We start from the raw sequence: 24,645 nt of genomic DNA on the forward strand, positions 1-24,645 counted from the left end.
AGCCAGTGGTTCTGTTTTGTACAAAGGCCCATACAGTTACATTTAGCTATGAAGCATATGCAGTAAAAAAACATCATGTTCAAGGAAGCTTCGTGAAAAGCGGTGCGGCACCGTTCGTTCCTTCATAAATGCAGCGCTGTATACCAATGAAACAGTTTTTCTATTCAAATGTGATCGTTTCCACACAGTTCCATAGTTCTATTGATAGTAGCACAGTTCTGTGAAACTATGCTGGCTTTGCTTGAATGCTCTTGTATGGTTTGTTATTCAAAGGGGGGGAAAAAAACAACTAAATTCTGAGCCCGATGTGTTGTGAGTGTTCAAAATTAATCAAGGCAGACATAAAAGGAGTCATGTTGTAATAAAGTGCTGCAGAGAACAGAAGCAGGAAAATTAGCGTATCAGTGAATATGGAATGGAATTGGAAAAATTTCCGTGAGGGTATTACAAATAGGTGAGCAGTTATGTGTCATTGTGTGTACAATATGAACTGTGGTGTCCCAGGTAAATGACAATCTTACCTTGCTCTTGCTGTTTACTGGCAGCAGCAGCTTTCTGCCCCGGTGAGTAAAAGGCAGAGAGGACACTGAGGGAGCTGACCAGTTGACTCTGAATGGAGCTCATCTTGGAAGGGCCAGGCTTCCCTGCTGGTTTCCCCGTTGTTGCTGCAGGGGCTGCTTTCCCTGCAGGCTTGGCTGTTGCTCCTTTTCCTGCCTCTGCTCTTTTTCCTGCTGTCTGTTTCTGCATGCTGGGGGTCTCCTGCTGGCTGGCCGTCTGTTGAGCTCCGGAGCTGCTCCCCAGCTGTGCCCACTGTTCTCCCAGAAGCCCTGTTAACCTTGTTACGACTTGGCCCAAAGCTGCAGGCGAAGTTGGTGACTCGCTGGAGCCTCTGCGAGGCGGCTGAGCCTCGGCAGTGTCCCGGCCAGAGGCCTGGACCTCCCTTGAACCACGACGCTGTGGTGTTTCACTGGAGCCTCGTCGCAGGGGTGGTGTCTCGCCAGCATCTTTATGAAGAGGTTGCATTTCACTGGAAGTTCTACGAGAGCCCTGAGGCTGAGGTTGTATATCGCTTGACCCCTGACGAGTTGGACGGATGTGGACTTCTCCTAATCCGCGACCAGGAGGTTGTGATACAGTGGACCCCTTCTGTGGTACTTTAGGCTCTCTTGAGTCCTGTCTAGTTACAGAAATTTGAGAGCGAGACTTGCCCTGAATTGATTTGGGCCGGGTTTGGGCTGCACTGGAGCCAGGAGGTGGGCCCTGAGTCTTAGTCTGTTGCACTGACAAAGATTTTTCCTCGCTGGATTCACCAGGAGGCCTCTTTGCTACGGCCTTCTCATCAACCTGAGACGCAGATAATGGTTCGTGCTTATGTGGTTCTGAGAGCTGTGTTGAGGACTGAGCCTCAAGCTGAGGTGCATTCTGAATTTGTGCTTGGGGCTGAGGCTTTGTCTGAGGCTGCTGAGCTTCAGTGACACTAGATCGCCTAGGAGGTTGCACAGGTTCAGTTTGAAGTTGAGGAGGTGATGGCTGTGCCTGCTCTGTTGAGGACTTGCGGCCTCTCTGAGGCCTTACAGGAACTATCGTCTTTATGGTGGCGGCGTCTGTTACCAATACGACCCTGTCTGTGGCCGCAGTTTGTTTGATGGCAGCACACACAATCTCACCCTCTGTTATTGATTTCTTCTCTTCACGCTCCACACTCTCAAGGGCAATTGGTTTTATTTCAATAGTTTCAGTCTCTGCACTCTTTGGATGTGTAATTTCTTTTGGCTCTGTGTCACTAGTACTTGCTTCAACCATGGCTTCCTTGATTCCTTCTGTTGCGGTGACCGGACTAGTGCGGCCCTCATTTTGGCTCAATAAACTTTCTAAAACCACAACAGAACTTTCTGCAACAACTTTCATGACCACACCTTCACTAACTCTCTGAATTATTTCATTTGCCTCCTCGTCATCCACTCTGTCAGTGACCACAGTGCCAACAAGTTCGGCTCTTTCGCTGCCTGCACTTTCTCTGACTCTCCTCTCTGCCTCTGAGTATCTGGCTGGGTTGTCATCCCTTCGTCTCTCAATATCTGTCTCTGTCTGCTGGTCAGTCCTCTGCGCTACCTCCGTCTCTGTCACCCTGTCAACAGTGCCCACCCTTTCTGTCTCTGTCCCTCGGTCTACACTGCTGGCTCTAGGTCTCTGTGGATGGTCTGTCACTGTCTCTCCCTCTGTCTCTGTGACTTGGTTTACCCTTTCGGCAACTGTCGTCTCAGTCATTTGGTCCTGAGTGGCGATCCTCTCAGTTACTGTACCCCGTTCCATGCTGTTGGCTCTGGGTCTTGGTGGGCTCATTGCCACTCCTTCTGCCCCTATCTCTGTCAAGTGGTCATGTATGTCAACTTTAGTTTCTGTTTCTTGATCTATACTTCCATCCATTGCTTTGGGTGCACAAACTTCAACATAGATTCTATCTGTATCCGTGCCCTGATCTACTGTCCCAGTGGATTCAGTCGCTGTCTCTTGGTTGGTGAAATCCACTCTCTCTGTTTCTGTTCCTGTGTCAATGCTCTCTCTTCTCGATCTGCTGTGTGCTTCTGTAGGCCAAACCTCCACTCTCACTCCCTCACTGAGTTGTAGTATTCTCTCCTCTTTTACTTTGTTCTCTTCCATTTGTTTTTTCAAAAGACCATTGGTTCTTTCCAGCTCTTGGCTAGCCCGAGAAAGTTTAGCCTCCAGTAGCGTTAGCTTCTCCTGCAGTGTCTGCAGGCTATCTGCGCCCTCAACACCTTGTCTCTCTTCTTCTGCATTACCGTTTTGAACACTGCTCATCCTGGGTTCTTTTATGGCCACCCTTAGTGGTGCTAATTCTTGGCTTGCTATTTCCTGTGGTAGCTTTTGCGCTACAAGCTCTTGTGGGCCATCAGTCTTGGCTTGTTTGTCTGATTTTTCTGATGGTTGTGTTTGTCCCTCTGATTCCTGTGCTGATAATCCAACCATTTTATCGTGCGTAGAGAAACTCTCTTTTTGCAACACTCTACTTTTCTCTGTCACACCAAAATGTTGAGTCATCAAAGCTAAGTTGAGCCCTTCTGTGGTTCTATGTCCAGGGGGAGGAGTGTCTGTCCCTGCATCAGAACTTGCAGTGGCTGTAGAGGACGATGCGGAAATCTGCTTTTGGGCTTGAGCTTGGAGCTGTAATAGTAGCTGTTCCCTTTCCTCCCTCAGTGAACAAATCTGGGCCTTCAGTTCAGGGATGGTTTTGACCTGCTCTTCAAGCTCTCTCACCCGCTTCAGTGCCACTGTGATCTGTTGGTGAAGCCCAGCCCGTTCCTGGGGAACACAACGTCTTTCTGTTATCTCTGGCGATGCACGGAACATATTCTCAGTCGAGCCATTTTCTGGGGTACCCACAATGCGGTCTGGACTGCTTGAATCAGAGCCTTTGCGTTGCTGAAGGGTGATTGGCATGCTTGATGCTCGAAGCAGGTTTGGCCGACCTTGAATGCCCACAGTTTTTTCCTCAACACCCCGAGCCCCCATCACCACTTCGTCTCTGGGCTTGGCAGACACATAACTACTTCCCTGACTTGTGGTACCCCTGCTGCTCTGACTGGAAGTTCCCCCCTCACTTGCCCTGAAATCAAATATTTGTTGTACCTCTGTCACCCGTGATTTAGGCTTGGGTCCCAAGGTGGAAGTCCCAGACCATGTGCTATCATATTCCTTAGAGGCAGGCCTTGCTCCATTCCCAGGGAGGCTGAAATTTCTGGGTAGTGTGCTGAATTTGGGAGGACCCTTGACCCTGCGCTGGATATGAACTCTTTTGATGGTGTTGCCTTTTTCAATATCGTCCACATACTTGAGGAAGTCCAGGTCCAGGTGGAAGCCATAGGGCGTCTCCACTGAGTAGGGCAGCTGCTTCCTCTGGACACCGCCCTCACTGGCCTTGGTCTGAAAGCCATTGGCTGCAGTGCATTAACATAAAAGTAATTTGTTCAATCAGTCAATCAAGTTCATACCTGCCCTCCTACCATACTAAATAACAACATTAATTTTATAATCGTCTGAAATTACACAGCTAAAATTGAGTCATATGTGCTGAACATGAACCAAATCACACATTATCATCACTATTATTATTCCTTTTCATCCACTTGTGACAGGCTGCACTTGTTTTACACATGGTGCTTCATTATGTAAAATCATATCACTTACTGGGAAGTAATTATCATGCAGTGATTGCGCCAAAACAAACTAATCAGCATGCAAAATGCTTCTCATGCTGTGTGAACTTATGAATACAGCATGAGACATGAGGGCAGTTATCACCTGAAGGAAATCAAGCTGTTGCTGCTTTTGGCTACATGCAGAAACACTAAGTTGAATCATGTAACAATTTATGTCAGATATTCTCTATAACGTGAGATATTTGGTAAAATAAACTTTTTGTGAGACACACCGCTTTTCTTGTCCATCATGGGAGGCGAAGTTCTCAGTCATCGACTTGTATTTGCTACAGATGGAGCTGGCAGCCTGGATAAAGGAGAAAAGAGCAGAGCTGTGTGAGGATATGAAATATTGCCCATCGTCATCGTCATCTGAGCAGAAATGAACTCATCTCATCAACATTCCACGGTGTGTTTACAGGAAAATGACAGAACTCTTCCCTCAAATGAAAAAACAGATTGATTCAGGACAAAAAAGTCACAAAAAGTTGTATTAGAAGAGAAGAAATATTTATCCATTTACCCATATTTACCCATGACCTCCTTATTGTGGGGCAACAGCGGTAACCACTGTGCTGCCCCTCTGAGATAAGTCGCACAATATATTCACTATACTTGTTATGTAAGGCCACCACCTAGCCTTAGGCAAGGCAACAACACTCAGTTAGACCGTCAGATAGTGATTGTTAATGGAACAAAGGTATATCAGCAGGAAAAAAATATTAATAAAACACTGAGGAGAAAAGGTGCTGCCAATAAGTCCATTAACTTAAATTAATTTGCTTCGCTAAGCGTTTTAAAGTCAACACAACCCACAGAAACTAACAGGCTCTATTTGATGTCACTTTGAATCATTTGTTCCAGTCGGAAAAGCCCTAGAAACCAAACATGTTTGTCCCCCTTTTTTTTTTTTTTTTCTTATACAGCTTACTGCTGACAGAGTAGAGGTGAGTGAGATAGAAAACCATTCAGCATGGGGAGTCAGAACTTTGAAGGGCTTATGTAAAGCTTCCTAATACAATGCCCCATAATAATAATAAAATCCAGGCTATTCACCCGGGTTTGAGTGAGCTGCACAACACCTTTTTAAATCCATCCCAAATAAACACCTGAGCCACATGCCCTTATAGCCACATTTAAACTCTTGGACTATTTAGCAAATAGGCACATATTATTCACACGATTTCCACGCAAATTTATGTCACTAGAGAAATTACGGGCTCCATAAGAGACATTGCATGCAGCTGCCTGAAGCACTGGTTTAATAAATGCTTGAGTTATGTCAGGCCGTTTCAGAAGGTGTAAATTAGCATTTTCCTTATTTTTTGCGGGTGTTTTTTTCAACACCAAGCTTTCTTTTTTTTCTGTTATTTCAATATGCTCCTGGGTTTCCTGGGTATCACAATCCAAATATGTGCAAAAAGTGAAAACAATCCCGATCGTGAAAACCATTATCGATAGTGTTTTCGTGACGATATGTAGTCTTATTTCATCATATAATTTTTACACTCAAATAGGATAAAATCTTTGCAGAAATAAACTCTCACTCTCTTGATGTCACATTTGTCTAAGAGCCAAAATAAAAAATGAATAACTGAAATCTGTGAGGCCTTTATTGTTCATAAACCGGTTGGCATTTTCTCTGTAGAAGTTCAGACAATGTTCAACTGACCTTGTACCAAATGGTATTTCCACAAGGCTCCAAGATCTGCTACTGTAAAATTATGAGCAATGCAGCAGATGTGTTTATATGTTTAGGTATTTGCACAACACAGGCCTGACTGGAGCAGTTTGGAGAAGTCCCGTGCGTGGTGCTGTGTGGGGATATATTGCAAGGCAAGCTTTACATGCACTGGCAATGTAATCTATCAAAATGACAGCCAGTCACCCAGGGACCTAAACAGGAACTGTCACAGGCTCTACTTGGCCTCTATCCTGTCTTCCTAGATTGAGCCTTAATCGTGAAAAACATTGGTGACCTGGAGTGGAATTGTTGTCTGCACGTTACAGATGATACACACACATATACACACATATAGACACAGACACATGCAGATCAACAGACTGAGAGCCACTAAACAGGATCTGACACGCTGTGATTGCTACCCTGGCAACCATTCTTCAATCCACTACTTCTCAGTGTCTCAGGAGTGAGGAGAGAATGGGCATTCCTAACTCGTCCTAATGCTTCATGTAACTACGATGGGCTTGCTGTCCTTAAGGCTTAATAAGCCGATTCGGGAGCAAAAGAATGCTGCTTGTAATTGCTGAGCAAACTACAAGCAGACCCCGCCGGCAATTATGCACAGTGGGCAGGCAATAACACCCTCTTTAATTAGGTCATTACCAAAAATGGATGGAAAGAGGTTTAGAGTGGGACAACATGGAGGTACAAAGAGAGAAAGGGTGAAAAGTTTTACATTTAAAGGTGGCAGAAGCATATGAAAGAAATGGAATGAGCAGACAGAGGTGACGGAAAACTATCCTAAAATCATAAAACTAATCAGTGATTTGACAGAACTACAAAGAATTCACCCTAATGAGAAAGAAACGTGACTTTTCCTACAGTGCTGGTGCAAGATTTTTACAGTTTCCTCTTTTAATTAAAGTCACTCCAAATGGCAGCGTGGGTAATCACATCTTCAGCGCATCACAAAAGTCGTTTTGTATTTCATGAGCTTTGGCTGGGTTATATGATGAGTCATAATATGTGTCCATAAAGAACACGGGAAAGGCATGAGTTTGTGTGTGTGCGTAGTGTTACTACAGAGTAATAACTAATAGAGTATCGAGGTCAGATTAGTGATTAAATATGAGTACCCTGGACGATGCATGATCCACAATGAAAAATAGTCATTTAGCTTAAAGCTCAATAAAGCTTTGCTAATCCAAATTGATATTTGCTACAGGCTACCAAGGTTAAAAGGTAGCCTGTAGCAAATATCATAGAGAGGCTATTCGAGTCCAGAATACCGTTTGACAGCATTTCAGCACCGTCTTTCTCTTTGTCACTGTTTTTTTAATCTGCACATGTGCATTGCTTCCAATATATAGTTTATCATGTGTGCCTGGTCGACTCAGTGTATTCAAAAGCATTTAAAGTGAACAGTATCACACATGCGCACGCACCTAACCTCTGAAGGACATGCAGCAAGCTGTCAACAGCCATCCAATAAGTCTGACAGCTGGTCGAGAGGAAACAACACAAGTGAAGTGATAGGCTCATACTGACAGCCAGGGGGGTTTTTACTGTGTCTCAGCGTGGAAACCTCAACTACACTAATGACACTGTTTATTTGAGAGGCTTTTCAAACAAAGGGAATCAACTCTTTATTTGATGTCGCGTTGCACAATGTTACGAAACAAACTAAAACTCAGGGTGAAGGGTAAATCTAAAGTAAAGCGAAGTATTTTCACAAATACGTCATCTCATGATATCAAATGACTGCCATCCTTTTCAAATTATAGACATACACACCCGCTCATGGATTCCACACATACACACCGGACAAAGGCACACATAGACATTAAATTATTGCTTACCCAACCTATCGTGAAAGGGGAACAGCGTTAATTGAATGTCATGGGTCATTACATTGGAGTGGCTGTGTACTGCAGATTGAATTAGTCTAATACAGTGACACTGAGCAGGCTTAGATAGACGTACCAGGCCAACAGGAAATAAGATTGGTCAGTGCAAGCAAGGGACAGGAGTTGGGTGGAGGGCATAAGGACAGTGAGGGAGAAAGTGAAAAGGAGGCAGAGATGGGAGTGGCGCCCGTACACACTCGTATCTTCTTCATCCAGAGCGGGTTAACTGTTAATGTTTCCCTCTTTTCCAACTCGCCCTCTGTAATTTTCACTTTTGCTTTCTATCCCATTAAAAAAAAAAGAGAGAGAGAGAGAACTAACTAAAAAAGAACTAGTGCATGACACACATTGGAGAACTTTATATCAGCTACAGCTGCAGCTATAAATACGAGTGTTCTTTAGTGATATGTAAGAGGCAGTGTGGAACTGCAGTCACCAGCAGAAAAAGGAATAAACAGGCAGACCAGCAAAAATAAGGGAGGTCTTCATCACAGGCCTAACGTTGGACCGTCTATCTCTGTCTTACTCGTGTGCCACCATGAGAATATAAGACATTCCAGCTTAATACACTATTGCGAGCCTATGATAGAAGAAGTGCAATTTCAGTAAAGATTATTATACAAAGCCACTTGTAGCATCTTTAAATTTAGAGCTATGAAAGCAGCTCTGAACTTCAGCAACTGCAGCACCGCCACCAGCTGCAGATGCCACGGTTGCTGCTGCTGTGCCAATCAGTGCCACCGTGACTGTTCTGTCTACACAGGGCTAGGTTTGGCTAGGCATTAGGTTTGGACAGAGGGCGGATGTTTTCATTGGTAATATTTTTGTAGCGAGTGGTTGGTGCTGCATGAAAATGAGAGGAAAATAATTATTGAAGCATGTGCAAATTTGGTGTCCAGAATTAGGAAGAAGCGGAATCTGCTACACGGTGCTATTTTCATACCTTCAAAGCAGGACTATGTAGTTGACGATTGGAAATACAAAAAATACGGCCGTAAAATACACAAATGCCCATTTCAATAAATGTAAGGGGTTTCCCACTTGATTTGTCTGGAAGCTTGAGGTTCCAAATGTTTTGACCATTTAATGCAAATCTCTGATCAACACTTCTCTCTGACTGAAAATCGGGCGCTTGTTATTGACTTTACACTCCCTACGACGTAAATGTGAGCGAGCGACACAGCCGATGGGACAATTAGTCCAATATAGGGAGTATCAGGTGTGAATGTTGATTTTGCATAATGACTCGCTGCTGTATGGAGATGATCCACGGCAGTGACGTGAGAAAATTGAGGAAAATGCCCTGACAAAGCAACTGGGAACTGTAAAGTTTCTGATTGTTGAACCAGATCAAATGAAGGAAGCTGTTCGCATTCAGAACTAGGAGCAATTTATCGGGTATCTCAGAGCTTAGCCTGTGTGAGCTCGACAGGAACAGATCAATTGCTCTGCTCTATAAGAGCAATTTGAGTCAGTCTAAGATTGTCTCTGCCTATGTATAGTACATAATAACAATACTTTACGATTAGAAAAATCTTTCAGGCCAACCATCTTCCTTCCAGTACTGTCGGGTCCATTTTAATCCCGACTCGTTCTTTTCTGTCCATACCCAGTGTGACCTTAGTCCTGTATGACAGTGTCTGTATTCAGCAGGAGTCAGGAGTCCCTTTGTGCTGAACAACATCTGGCTCTCAACCCCAGAGAGAAAATGAAATTAGGGAACTACTGTCTAGGGGCTTCATTAAACAGTGGCTAAATTATTCCACAGGGCTGCCATGAGTAGGGTATTGTTTTATTACAAGTCAGTTCAGACTGCTTTTTCTTTGGAGGGTTGCAAATTAAGGGATGGAGAACATATCTTTGAGTGCAACACGAAATCGAATGCGCCCATAATGAAGAGATGTTGTTCGTTCAATTCATGGAATAAACACGGTGGAAAATCAGCAGGTTATTTCACGTTTATGGTGGGTAATTATCATGTATTTACTGGGCCAAAAAGGATCAAGTCTCTCTTGTTATGTTCTCTCTGTTTGATTTCAGCGTACATTAAATGGAATGCTCTGTTTAATGAGCTGAATGGAAATGATCTTTTTAATCTTAGGGGTAAATAATAGAAACTCAGCTGAAACAAAAAAGACAAAGAGACCAAGAGGCGCGAGTTGATTGCTTTTAAGTCAGCCTATTGTACAGATGGAGTTGTTGGTTTCCTTTGCCTCTGTCATAATAAAGAGCCCAAGGTTTTAGCACAGCACAGGATGCACGTGGAGACCGACCTCTGATGTATTTTCCTGAGCAACATGAAACACCCTCAAGATGCTGCTGCCACGTATTACTGTTTCCAATTTTCATTATGCAGGCTTAGTTAAAGGGCTGTTTTAATACACGGTTAAAGCAATTTTCGGTGACTGTTATTTCTTTATTTCAGGTTACCGTGGCTGAACACATGCTACAGATGTTCCCATTCACACGCTCTCCTCTTCCCCTGATGGGAAAACGCGTGAATATAATACTGCGGTCATGAATGCCGCCTGCCCTCCACAGTGGTAACAGTCACAGTGTGAGGTTTCTCATTATTACTGTTACACAGACTTGGCCTGTCGAAGGAAAGATAACCCTTACTTCCATGCCCTCCCTGCAACTGTTTTCTTATCAGTTTCTCACTTGATCTTACACAGAATGAATGCATCCTCCCTTTGTCACATGGCTTTCCTCGCACTCTTTAAGTGGTATTTCAGCATGAGCAGCAGATGCCTGCTTTCATTAGGTATACAGCAAGCAACACGCCATCTATTATTCATTGGAACACACCGCCAACCCTTCCAGCTGCAGCTACGTTAGCAATATGGCTACTTCTGGAAGTTAATGAGGATGGTGGAGTAACTGCTCCTGCTAATTAGTATGCAGGATATCTGTCTCTTACTGTCAGCAGTCGGAGCTGTTGCAGCAGGATCAAAAGGGAAATGAGAGAGGAAAAGCATTATAAAGGGAGAATAAATATACGAAGTGGGAAAAGAGAGTGGGGTTTGTAAAAAGGCAATAAGAAGGGAAGGGCAGAAGAAGGCGCGGGTGTGCTGTATGTTGCCATAAAAGACTAGATTGCTTACAGTGCTGTCATGTCTGCACTGTTACTCGCCGTGGCAGGCAAAAACAACTCTCACACACACACACACAAACACATTGTGTATATATTTTTTTTTATAATTTATATACATGTATAAAATTTTCAAATGTAGATTGAAAGCGAGTCTGAACTACGTGTTAACACACTCCTCCTGAAACATGAGTTATGAATAAATCTGGGTCCCTTTGCTCATTAATTACCACTTTCTACTTACACAGCCAAAATAGAAGAGACACACAAACACACACGCATGTACACACTACACACGCCTGCATGCTATCAGGAAATTTTACCACAGTCGGGTAAACATGAAATAAGTGCACACAAGCACACACACACACGCACTATTTATTTGTCCATGCAGTCAAACTCCTCCCGGTGATTAAGAGTTTGTCTGACAACAACAGAGTGTACATCCACGCAGGCGATGGCAGTGCAGTAGAGTCTGCACAGCAGGCAGAACGGAGCTGGAAAGAAATTGACACTTAATAATTCACACTGTATTTATCTTTGCATGATGACAGCATCCCATCGACACTGGCAAATTACACATAGCCTACATGCCGGGGAATAGAAATTGGACATATGACACATACATTGAGGCCGCCTAAGAAAAGAGGAGTTGGATAAATGCTTGCAAATAATAAAATAGCATAGTAAATAAAATAAGCGCTCATTTCCCCGAACTGAATTTGTGTCTCTGTGTTTGTGTGAACAGCTGAGCACATACATATCTGTTGCCTGACTGTGTACCTGCCCACTTTTTCCTCCAACATCGTGACAGCTGCCAGAGCAATGTGAGGAGTGCTAACATCCTGCAAACATACGTACAAACACATCCACACTCCCTTCTTCACACTCCCTCTCACACATCCGATGCAAACACATGTGAACTATGTTCTACCCAGCAAAAATAGACTGGGAAAAGAGGGAGTGAGAAAAGAAAAAGAGGTGAGGAGTAGTGGATCAAAGAAGGGATGACAAACTATGACTGTCAGATGTAGATAGGGAGATCCAAAGCTCAAATTGTTCATGAGAGAGGAAAACTCTTGACGAAAAAAAAATGATAAAAGAGCAGAAGCAAACAACACGAAAATGGGGGGGATGAGTCAGAAAAAAAAAAAAAAAAAAAAAAAGGAATAAAATCTCATGCGGCTGTTTGGCTCTCACCTGCCATGCAGTGACTATCACCTCCTGTCCTGCCTGTTTCTGTGAGAGCAAGTGACCCTGTCTCTATTTTAACCTCAGCAAAAAAAAAAAGAAAAAAAAAAAAACCTGAAAAACTGAGAAAAAAAAAAAAAAGGAGGGAGCGCGGGTGGGAAGGGGTGGAGGTGTTGGCAGATGGTGACGTTTAGGAGGGGCGGAAAAGAGAAGAGAGGAGAAGAGAAGAGAAGAGAAGAGAAGAGAAGAGAGAAGAGAAGAGGCTGTCTAGCTAGTCAGACCATCGGCTCTTTTAGTATGATAGATTCCGCAGTTTTCCCACTGCAACCGGCCCCAAAAAAAATAATACCTGAAAAGATAAATGGGCTCACCAAAGAACACACACACCCACGAAACCATAAACAGACACACACAAACGCAGTAATCAAAAACCACTACCTCTTGGAATGCACTGATAGTGCACCAACTTGAAATGTGTGTAGATGTGAGTGTGTGTAAAGTCTGGATTTTCTGAAAGTGCAAACAACAACAAGGGAAACATGAACCAGAGTAGTGCATTCAAACTCTATGTATGGGTCTGCGTTCGTTCTTGCACCTTCTGCTGTGTGCATCCATGTGTGTATCCATCAGTGTGTCTGTGTGCGTCTGTGTGTTTTGCCTGCCCTACAGTGAACTCCAACCCTGCACCGCTAATTATTACTAAAGGACTTTAAGTCAATCCCTGCTGTGCTGCCACAGGGACACACAAGGCCTGCCTTGGCCAGGCCCTTCACCGCATCACCAGCGCCTTGCAGGAGTATCAGACTATGCACACTGAGGTATCATGCCTGAAACATCGAGTAAACGCCCTGGCTATCCCTGTCCAGCTCAATAACAGAGAGCAGTCTAATGAGTAAACCCCAGCTAGCCGAGTTGGCTCTGAAGTGTAAATGAGGTAAATAATTTACTTCTTTGAATGGGCTAACTGCCCGCTCTAATGGTTCACATCTCTTATCTCACTCCGGCACCAATCCCTCAGACCACCAGTGCTAATTCTCCTCTCAGTGAGTGTGTCAAGGAGCACATTCCTTAAGAGCAAACATCTACCCTAAAACAGCTCAGCTCCAAGCATGAGGCTTGACGTGCCATGAGAGTGCAGTTATATGGGGCACATCAAATATTCATATGGATATAAGGCCTGGCTGCAGTAACTCCAAGCCTCCAAATCAAACCATTCTATGCAGATATTCCAGACCAAAAGCTTCATTTCTTATTAAGACTGGAGGGAGAGCATTAAATCTGCACTTAAACTGTATCATGAATCATTCTGTTCACTTTGATGATGCCATTTATAATAACTAAGAAGGTTTAAGGGAAACTGAACGTGAGGATGTGCGGAAGACTCGTGTTTAGATGCCGACGAGGCGACAGCTAGAAACTAGACATATAGGACCATCTATTCCTTCGGCATACAGGGCTGTCAGCATGGTGAACATTTTTACTGTAAGATAACGGAAGATTTATATTTTGGAGTTTGGATTTCAAAAGGAGGAGGAGAAGCATTTCTTTCTTAAAAGCGCTCACTTGCGCAGTGAACCATGTTAAACATAAACTCAGACAATGTTCACAGCTTCAGTGGCTTAATCCCCGTCTCCCCATACGTCTTACACACTGCCTAAAATAAGCTCATATGCTTTCATCTAAAGCAACCGACTGAAAGAGGGTGTGCTGTGGCCTACGGAGTTAAGCTTCTCTCTTGGGGATCACATGAACCATCTCCTATCAGGAGGGATCAGATCGTTCCTCAGACCCCGAATACCTTTAGATTCTCATTGCTCTCTTCTCTCTTTTTGTCCAAGTTTGATAATATCTGTCCATTTTGCTTCTGTTTATGGTTGTGTACTATGAACTGTGAAATGGACAGCTGGAACGTATGTGACTGTATATCCTGCCTTCTCACATACATACAGTGTCATTGAAAGGAGCATACTCTCCAACTGGAGCCAATCCCAGCTCCCTCTGGGTGAGGGTGGGGTCCACCCCGTACAGGTCACCAGTCCATCACAGGGCCAACACACAGAGACAGACAGAGACCAACAACCACTCACACTCACGGATAATTTAGAGTCGCCTAACCTAAACATGACGTCTTTTGACTCTCGCCCAGACACAGGGAGAACATGCAAATCAAACTCGTGACCTTCTTATTGTGGGGCGACAGCGCTAACCACTATGCCACTATGCTGCCCTAATGTTTAACCATCTAACAAAATTTCTGCTGAGACGTGGACTTGAGAGTGAAGAAGATCTGGGAAAGAAGATGCTTTGCTCGGAGATTGGAACCCCAGATTGAAACAGAGCGTTACAGGTGAGATTCAAAATTTGACAAAGCCAACCGGTTCGGCAATGGTGCACTTACCACGTGGGCTTTATAGGTGCAATTACATCCTCTGAAACAGAACTTTAATATAGCAGCTGTACATTCCAGCAGACAAACTGAATTGTTGTTGTTATTGTCAGCAGGCTCCCTGCTCCAGCGTGGGCAAAAAAAAAAAGAAAAAAAAAAAACAGTCAACATCTTAAAATAACAACTGGCAGCCTTATGCAAAGTCTGTCACCACAGGATTCTACAGGACTATGTGTTTGTGTGTATCCTGCTGTGTGTCGTGTGAAAACCTAAAAACAAGCGCACCACAGCTCATAAATATATACCTCAACATAAAGGCTTGCAGTCATATGCAGAGTGTTTTCACAAATGTGGAAGTCACAAAAAAAAAAATAAAAACCCCACTTAGCAATAGAAAGTATTCATAACATGTGGGCTATAATGATAACTGATGGTTCGCGACCGCCACCAGGCACTGTAGTCATCGCTCACCATCAGCCTAACTGGTTTTTCCCCAGCTAATTTTTCAATCTTACCTAAAATCAGGTTATGCTGTCAAATATTTTGACTATGCATTCAGGTTTCCTTTTTAAATGACCTCACTTCATGGAGTAGCAATTAGTCTGAAATTTTATTATACTGTGAGGAATTTAGCCGGTTAATCATTTTAATGCCTGCTGTGACTAACAGCACTCACGGCATCATTTTTTGTGTGCTGTTGTTACAGTTTTAAAAGTCTTCTCATCTCAAGATTTATGTAAACTTTGGCAGCACACAATTATCTGCAAGAGTGTAGTCCTCAGTGTGCGTCTGTGCGTCTGAGTGGGAGAAAGTGCAAAAAGCCAATAACTGTTTTTACTGGCAAAGCTCACTGTTCTGAAACCGTATCACATCCAACAGCTTGAAGCCTTCTGGAAATTCAAGTTTTTCTTCTCAGCATAAACTTCATACACAAGCATAGAGCAAGGTAGAGAGTGTAATTGACGGGGGTTTGAATCACAAAATAGTTAAATTTAAACATAAATTTGAAGTATTAAAATGTGGAAGATATTCAGGACAATAAAGAAAAATGCACAGCAGGTATTACAAAGTATTTATCAAATTCTCTTGGAATTATATAATCCTATATCTTAAGTGCATATACTCTGTGTGTGTATATTAAAAAGCGTTTGGAATGATTGCCATGCAATGATTGCCATATATATATATATATATATATATATATATATATATATATATATATATATCATATAATTTTTTTTAAGTATCCCAAGGTGAGGGGGAGAGAGGTAATCACACGGCATGGCAATCATTCCAAACGCTTTTTAATGTTAAAACCATGTTAAAAATCCACCAGGAGTGAAACGAAGTGCAGCTCTTGTTACGTTGGCTGCTGAAGTGAGATGTGAGAGGAATCAAGAAATTGCGCAAAGAGAATGACTAACTATTCAAAGAGTGACAGCTTTTTTTTTTTGAAATTCTTCTTCAGCATTTTATTTTGCAATCTGGACTGCAAAGTGAGTAATGGCAGATAGTACAGTTATAATGATGTTATCAGCATTAAGAAGGTTTGAGGTTAGATTCATTAATCAAGCTATGACTAGGTTTTTCCACTGTGTTTGCATGTGTGTGTGTGTGTGGGGGGGGGGCCATGACTGACACACATCCTGAGGAAGGCCAGTTACTGATAAGGCCTTCAGGCAGGGAAAAGACTGTTTATACAGCGAAGCAGACATCCACCGAACTGACCACAGCACACACCTCACTGCTCAAGTGGAAATGACCTGAACTTGTGTGGGCAGTGTGCATGCATGAAAAATAAATGAGAGGAAGCAGGACGACAGAAACAAAATCATCCTACATATATAGAAAACTCCTGACTGGAATCTACACAAGGAAAATGCAGGTGTGCAGAAGCTAATGTCTGCTGCCCTCTGCTTTGCCTGGGAAATCATGGGGACACTGTGCACCTTACCTTAAGTCACTTCTCATTCGCTGTCCCCTTTCTCTGCTCTACATGTAGGTGTAATCCCTGTGTAATTGTGCAGGCTGAGAAGGAGGCGAAACTAATGCAGAGAAAAAAAGGCCTTCCTGCCAGGCTGTAAGAAAAGACCCTTGCAGGGACAAAAGAAAAACAGAAGGAGTGGAACAGAAACGAAAGACACATGTCCATCCTTTCTCTGTATGATTCTCTTATTGCTTAAACATTCTGACTTGCCCAGATGCTTTGTTTTGTATTTCATCCATAGCACATTTCCTCAGCGCCTTGTGTCATTTCAGACTCACACCAGAGTCACTATAAGCCATAAATGTCTTCTCAACAGTGTGTCATTCAGGTACCCACAGAGAAATTCGTTTTGCCGTAGTCATCAGTGTGCATGACAGCTTTGGTGTTTTTTCGCTCTTCACAATGTAAACACAAGCTCAACTGAAACAAGTGAAACTCAATAACAAACTATGGCCAAGCAACCCTAAAGCAACTGTTTTTTGTATAGTTTTTGGAACTTGATGAGCACTGCAGCCCATTTTAAGCGAACATGACACCTTATGTTGAGTTTATAACTTTTTATTTATTTATTAGAGTCGACCAAAATACAACACATCAGTTCTATTCCTTGCGCCTTCAGTGCATTAGATGGAGATGAAGATGTGCGCCAGCCGTCAGGAATTTAATCCGGTCAATTTTTGAGCTCGCAGGTTTCCATAAGGTGTGAAACAACGCATCTGAAGCTCGATCACAATGTGATCAGCTTTCATCGATTTTTAGGAGACACATTTTCCTGTGGCTGGTGGCAGCAGTAGAGGAACTTCATTGTCAGTTTCTCATTGTCAGTCTCCCTTCCTAAATGACATCTGTTTTTATTGATCACCCACAGAGAGATGGAAAAGCCTGGAAACAGTAAACAGATTTAAGGAAGGAGATAGAGATTTAAATCAGAGTTTTTGCCATTAAGTGTGGGTGAGGCACGGCAGAGCAGTAACCCAATTGTGGCTTAGGTCCGCTCTCTCCCACAGTCAGCCTCTTCCTTTAGGGCTGAACTCTGCTGACCTGTGTGGGCGAGAGACTACGCAGACAACATGCTGGACTCTAATATCACTAATAATCACTACAGCCAAGTAAACGCAGATAAAAAGCACAGGGGAAAAATGTAAAAATAATATTAATACATTTGTTATGTTATCTGTTTTACATTATAGCAACACATTATATATGTATGTCTTCATCTGTCTGTCTATATGTTATTTGGCGGTCTGACCACAAATCATCTCAAACGAGTTAACAATCACCAGAGCTGACTGCCAATGTCCTAAATTAACTAAAAAATTAAACAGATTTCAGCTCTCTGTGTTTATTTTCATCACGTTATCGAGATGGACAAAAAGAAAAGGCTGCAAGGGCAAATCTTTCTCCCATAAAATTATGTTTATGTGCAACTAAAGTGCAAAAGAAAACATGTAAGTATAATGATTATGTTCACGTGTAACTCTTTTTCCTGTTTTCGCCTTTTTATATATAAAACCCGACCAAAGTTTTTCATTAAACTTAACCATTTGTGAGTGAGTAACAATTGAGAAGAGTTCAATAAGGTTGCAGTTCCTACAGGATGATACTGTACTACAAGAAGAGACTGTTTGGTGAAAAATAAACACACTGTCTTGCATCCAAGTCAACGTATATTACCGTGTTTATAGAAAACTTGCATGTGCTATTACATTTCCTATCAAAACCTTTATCTATCAGACGAACCTAAGACTGAGACTTGACCAAAGCCTTGACCCATCATGGCACATATACCATCCTGTATGCCAGGGGAGGGGTGACGTTCGGGCTGACGTTCCCCGCTCAGGTTAATGTTCATCTGACTTGAGTCCATAATACCAAAAGCGATGCATTAATCCAATCTGAAGACGTATGCTGGTAGCATTTCTGAACTCCAGACTAAACTGCCAATCGATGAAAAGGAACGATTTATGGGAATATTTAATATAATCCATGATTTTCTATTATGGGTCCTCTATTTGGTGGTATTATCAGTTTGCAAATTGTTACCATGGTCAGTTATAATAATGGATAGAAATCCTCCTAATCACTTGTGAATCAGAAAAAAAAAAAAAACCTGCTGTTGCTGGATTAAAATAAAATAAGAGGGTAAATATGTAATTAAAGTTCTGATAATGTTGTTTGACAAGTAGATTTCCATTTCCATCTCCAGGAACATCTGAGCATACTGTGTGCCATATTATACAAGTGGAAAACAGCAGCTCTGGCCAGGAGGGTGCCTCGTTTCTCACACAGGCAATTTGTTGAGTCTGAAAGGAAGCTACATGAGGTCGCGACCTTGTCTCAACAATTCTCAGGAATCTCTCCTTACATAAGTGAAAAAGCTAGAGAGGGAAGGGTGATGCATTGTGGGTCAGAGGTGTGTTGATGCCAAGGGGGTTAAATCTATTCTATGCGGTGTTCATGCTGTAGGAGTGATGTGTTATATGTGACAAGTTTGACAGCTATGACAACATTGTGTAAAGATTATCCAAAAAAAAAAAAAAAGGGGCCCCACAGTAGTCTAATGTGAGCCTTAATCATACAGTAAAGATGTTTAAAATGACAAATGCGTTTTTATACAACATACATCATCCCACAGTCTGAAACATGACTACTGCTAATACAAAGCAGACCCATACTTGGCTTCGGGGAGTTGCATAATTGATAACAATGGAAATAATTTCTTCAGGTAAATAAACAGTCTTTCATGGGAATTTGTTTTTGGTGTTGTTCCTCCAACATACAAACAAAAAGAATGTGGACTCAGGCTGTCTACGCCTACTCAGTTTGTTTTCGTCTTTTATCATTTGGAAGGAAGAGAACTGATGAAGAAATGGGGGGAGGGGGGGACTACTCAGAGGGAGAAAGAGGCAGCTCACCAGGCACCAGTGACTCAGCTGGCTGAGCTTCCTACAATGTAAACGAAATCAAGGGTTCAAGTTTGGCTTCGGGCAGTTTTTTTGTGTCACGCTCTCTTGTCTTTGTTGACACCTCCTTGGTTCCCTATCTTAAAAAGCTAGAGTATCAAAATCACCAAGAAGGTGAGAAACAGTCAGAGAGGAGAGGTTTGTTTACTGGCATTTTAGATCAACAGCCGCTTGCAGCTGTGAAGAGTAGTCTTGCCTGTCACGCCACCTGCATTTCTTTCTAATCTTTTCACCCGACATACAGCAAAGTGCAATGAGCAGAGGGACTGACAAAGAACAACAGCATTGGGCAGGCATGAGGAACAAGACCTACCAGGTAAACTGTGACAGATGTAAGAGTTTCTTTGCACATTTTCTAGGTGTTAGGCTCTTTAAACATTGAAAACAAAGAAAATACATCCGAAACAAGAGTCCATCCACCCACTACAGCTTTTTCCGTTTCCAGGTCACAGGGCTGCTGGAGCCAATCCCAGCTCACATTGGGTGAGGTACACGCAAAGACAGACCGAGACCAACAACCAATCACACTCACATTCACACCTACAGTCAATTTGGAGCCACCAGTTTCCTCCAGGTACTCTGATTTCCTCCCACCATCCAAAGACACCATGTTTGGGTTAACTGGTGACTCTAAACTCTAAAGTCTGTAGGTCTGAGCGTGAGTGTGAGTGGTTGTTGGTCTCTGTCTGTCTCTGTGTGTTGGCCCTGTGATGGACTGGTGACCTGTCCAGGGTGACCCCTCCCTCTCCCAATGTGAGCTGGGATTGGCTCCAGCAACCCCCCCGAGAAGCAGTAGAAGATGAATGACTGCAGCTACAGAGCCTATTGCAAAGAGCTGGCATGTGCCAGACCAACATGTTGTATGTGCTGGAGCCAGAAAATCTACATAGATACCGCATGGGGATTGGAACTGTGACTGGTTGCTTGTGTTAAAGTGAGTCCAGGTTATTCAACGTACAGGTATGTGAGATACCCCTCTACACGGCAGCCATAACATTTAGACCACTGACAGGTGACTAACATTAATTCTCCTGTTGTAATTACACCTGTAGGTGGGCGAGAGGCAGTAGGCAGCTGGTGAAGAGTTTGTCCTTGAAGTTGCTGTATTGCAAGTGCACAAAGCATCACAGTGTGTTGCTTATGGGGCTAACCACACAACCCAGGCTGATCCATATCCACCACAAAAAGCCCCTACAATGAGCTTATGAGCATCAGCACTGGAGCACAGAGTAACTGAATAGTGGCCTGCTTTGATGAGTCACGCCTCTTTTTAGATAATGCCGATGGCCGGGAGAAGACGTTGAACCAGAATGCATTATGGGAAGAAGGCAAGCTGGCAGAGGCAGTGTGTGTGCGTGCTGTGGGCAATGCTCTACCATTCAGATGACACATACTGAACACTTTGACAGCGACCAACCATGCCGCCTTCAGCAGGATAACGCCACACATAAGTGCCACACTAGAAAAATGGTTCAGGAACGATTGGAGGAACACAACACTCAGTACGCGGTGTTCTCCAGGATCTCAATCCAATTGCATTTGTGAAATGTCCTCGACAAATGTTCAATGAAGGCTCTATCTTGAAACTTACAGGACTTAAAGGTTCTTCCGCTAACGTCTTGGTACAGAACACCTTCAGGGGTCTAATGGAGTCCAGGCCTCAATGGATCAAAGTTGTTTTGAAGAAGGCCTACACAATATTGTGCAGGAGGTTGTAATGCTGTGACTTATTGTTAGGCAGGGCTGGGGCTTGTGTATCAGTGTTTAACCTGAAATGAAATGAACCACTTTATGCAGCTTCACAAAAGACATGGCTTCAAGATAGACATGAGACCTGAGTCACAGTATAACCACGTTACTTGAATAAAACTAACTACACTACATTTGGAACCAGACTAATGGGCTCGCTCACTCAAAGTCCCTTTATCTCCAAGTTTGTTTTTTGTCACCATCTATTTTGCATTCATTTCAAAGTACCATTTCCAGCTGTGCTTTTTTCAAATCTGGTGGTCAGAATATGAGATAAGAAATTAGGAAAGATTGAGAAAAACTGGAAACAGTATCAAACAGCTCGAAAAAGAAATGAATGGAAATCAATAAGTGAGGCAAAGGAAGGAGCTTTAAGAGTAACAAGAATCTAATTGGGGGGGAAAAGGAGCTGTAATCACACGTTAAAGGACGATAGGAGGGAGAAATGACAGGCGGACATGATGGAGACGAGGGTTTGTTAATTATTGGACACGTCTGCACTGCACAGATTGGACCCATTTTGACAACGGCCGTTTTAATTTCCTTCCATTCTTGCTGCCAGCCACAATATCCTTAGCCAGGGTGTCAGTATGATATATTTTAGCATTTTCTCAAGGATTTCATGGGAGCTGTTCAACACAAGATTTCTATTAATTCCTGTGAGAAGAGCGCTGCTTCCCTGCGTTTGTCTTTCTGATCACGTCCTCGCAATCGTTTTAATTAACCAAAGTTTTGCTTAAGTGCTTTTGATCTTGTGCCGTAAGCATTTTCGGTGGCTCCTGACCAACCTCTTTTTCAGCCCTGCTTTAAAATGTCACTCCTTGATTTTCATACTGACAGCTGTATAGTTTGCTGTGTGCCAAACAAGCTGGCCCAAAAAGTGATGCATGTTGACCATGTTTACAGTGGCTTGGGAGTATATAGTATGTGCGCACACACACACACACACACACACAGACACACACACGGGCAGATGTTGAGGATCTGGGACCTGGGACATGCTTAGTTAAGCACCAGGGACATCATTTTGACCTCCCAACACCCCTCTACTGTGCAGGTGAATCTAGAAATCTATCAAAACAGAACGTCCCTCGGGGGTCATCTGCTTCTTTGTAGCTGAATGCCCCCACTCAACTCACCTCATTCCATTTCTCACTGTCAAATAACAGTCATCCATATCTGCAATAACCAGCGTGGGCTGGGAATAAGTAAGTAACTTAAAATTCCTGCTAGAGAAAAAGACCAAAGGTTTTAACTCTTCTTAAAGTCCCCCGAGAGAGAGAGAGAGAGAGTAAGGGAGGAGGTTGAGGGGGAGAGACGGAGTTGAAGCAAAGACTTTGGCATGTTTATATGGAAACCTCCCAGCACTCCCAGTCTTCTGATGCCAAAGCAAACATTTCAGTGGAGAGAAGGGCCTGAGACAATAGCTTTCTCTTTCTGTGGCCATGAACACGCTCAATTATCCTTGACAGCCATCTGATATGCACCGATATCTTGTTAGATATAAGTTTTAAGGGCTTAAAGTACACAGCCCAGATATAAATTAATGAGTGGAATGCTGCTCACATTCCCATCTTTTTTTATTCTGATCATGCCGTATGATGAAAGGACATAAAATCTTGGGAGGTCGGTTTGAGTTGTTGAGTTGAAAGAGATGCCCAACAATCCTCATCAAAGGAACTGAGACATTTTATGGATAATCTCACAGTATTGTACATTTGTGCTCTTTTATCAGTGTAATCTCTGAGGGGAAGCTTGTCAGATGCAACAAAACACGACAACACCCTCCGGTTGTAAAATTTATTCAAAACTGATTACCAATGTGAAAGTGAACGGAATTTAACTTTCAAATATGTGAACAGTACTAACATAGTCTTTCGCTTGTCCTCACTAGCCTCACTTTGATGGAACTTTATGCTTAGTAAGCACATGTGTGCAAAAATCCTCTTTTGATGCCAATCGGCTTCTGTCCTAGGAGCATTGATGTAGGCCAGCATGTTTGATATTTAATATTTTGCAGAGGTGGTTGTATTGCTCTAATTTCACTCTCTCTCAAAGCAAAGAGGTGCTCAGACATTGAGGGATGCTAAACATAGTGGGGCTGTGGATGTAGAACTAATGCATCTTGGTATCTTTGTTTACAAAAGTTGCACTATGAGGCAGATGGCGGATATGTGAAATTTATGCAAATTCCACATCTGCAAAAAAAAAAAAAAAAAAAGGAGGGGGGGTGTTTTAAGGCCTGTGTGCTTGATGTCTTGTAGAAAGACAATCGAAAACAACGGCAAAGCCATTTTCAGATATTACGTATTATGAACAGTAATAGTATGAATTGAAATTATATAGAAAATCTTTGCCTTCAAATCCACCCAGGACAATCCAAAAACAATGACGTGGCGTACGACTCCAAGTAATGGTGGCGCAGATAAAATGCCACATTAAGAGAAATTTACCACCATACAACAGAATCATATTTCCCTCCCGAATGATGATGTAATGCTGACTGTACTACGGTTTTATTTGAAGAGATTACAGATGTAGTCTTGTTTCTGACATTATTCATACCAAAGTACACTATCATCACCTGTGAAGCGGTCTACATTCACCATGTGATAACCTTGTTTTTCTAAAGCAGCTTATCTGAGCTCTGTACCCATTCTGCCTGCACACGGAGAATGATTTGTATTCTCATCTATTTTCTGTTGCAGATTCTTTTTTCTAAATCTGTGTCTGATATTTTGCTTCTAAGCGGGGGGGATCTAACATTGTTTGTTTCGCTAATTGCCTGACTTCAGAATTTGCATCTACTGCAGTTGACTAAATGAGGGTGCTTATTTTCTCTCGTTCTTGCTCAATTATTTAGCAGATTTGGTGCATCCACTGAGAGATATTTGTATGAATATCATTTTTAAAAGCAAACTAATTGAAGATCTGACATCCAGGTATGGGAACTAGAGTGCATGTCCAGGCTAAAGCTATACTCTAACTTTCTTATGCTCTTCTAATGAGCAGAAAAAGGCTGCTTGGTTGCAAACTCTATCCCAAATCTCTGCCATCCAGCTGTGGCTTCGAAGTCCTAGATTTCCTCACCTCGTTAACCAGCTCCCCCATTTGTAATCACCCGTCCGCTTTTGCTTTGCCACAAGCGAAATCGAAAATCTGAAAATAAAACATCTCAGTCTGTGCCATGTAGCGTAAAATATGATAATGTATGTAAGGAAAACGTTTTCTGCGGGGAAAATTGATTTTCCACTCGGTTGCAACTGTGGCATAATCCATCACTTTTGGATCTTGGGTGAACTGGGATGAAGAAATTAGCGTTCAGAAGGTTGTAGCTGCATTAGCTGCACCTTGTACTATCATTCATTCGTTCATCCTCATTTACCCGTTTCCAGGTTGTGGGGGGTGCTGGAGCCAATCCCAGCTCCCTCTGGGTGAGGGTGGGGTCACCCTGGACAGGTCACCAGTCC

General features: G+C 42.8%; 1 protein-coding gene across 2 annotated transcripts in view; it reads right to left on the bottom strand.

Annotated features, from left to right (window-relative positions):
- The window catches only part of kank4 (KN motif and ankyrin repeat domains 4), a 63,200-nt gene that overhangs the window by 13,625 nt on the left and 24,930 nt on the right, over positions 1–24,645 (bottom strand). For both annotated transcript variants that reach the window (XM_029500823.1, XM_029500822.1), the window contains exons 2-3: positions 4,451–4,524; positions 522–3,956 (exon numbers count right to left, since the gene is read on the bottom strand). In XM_029500823.1, coding sequence (XP_029356683.1) covers positions 522–3,956; positions 4,451–4,469 — 3,454 coding nt within the window. In that variant the 5' untranslated portion in view covers positions 4,470–4,524. The remainder of the gene's footprint in view (positions 1–521; positions 3,957–4,450; positions 4,525–24,645) is intronic.

Source organism: Echeneis naucrates, chromosome 4 (genome assembly GCF_900963305.1).
Source record: "Echeneis naucrates chromosome 4, fEcheNa1.1, whole genome shotgun sequence".
NCBI classification, from domain to species: Eukaryota; Metazoa; Chordata; class Actinopteri; order Carangiformes; family Echeneidae; genus Echeneis; species Echeneis naucrates.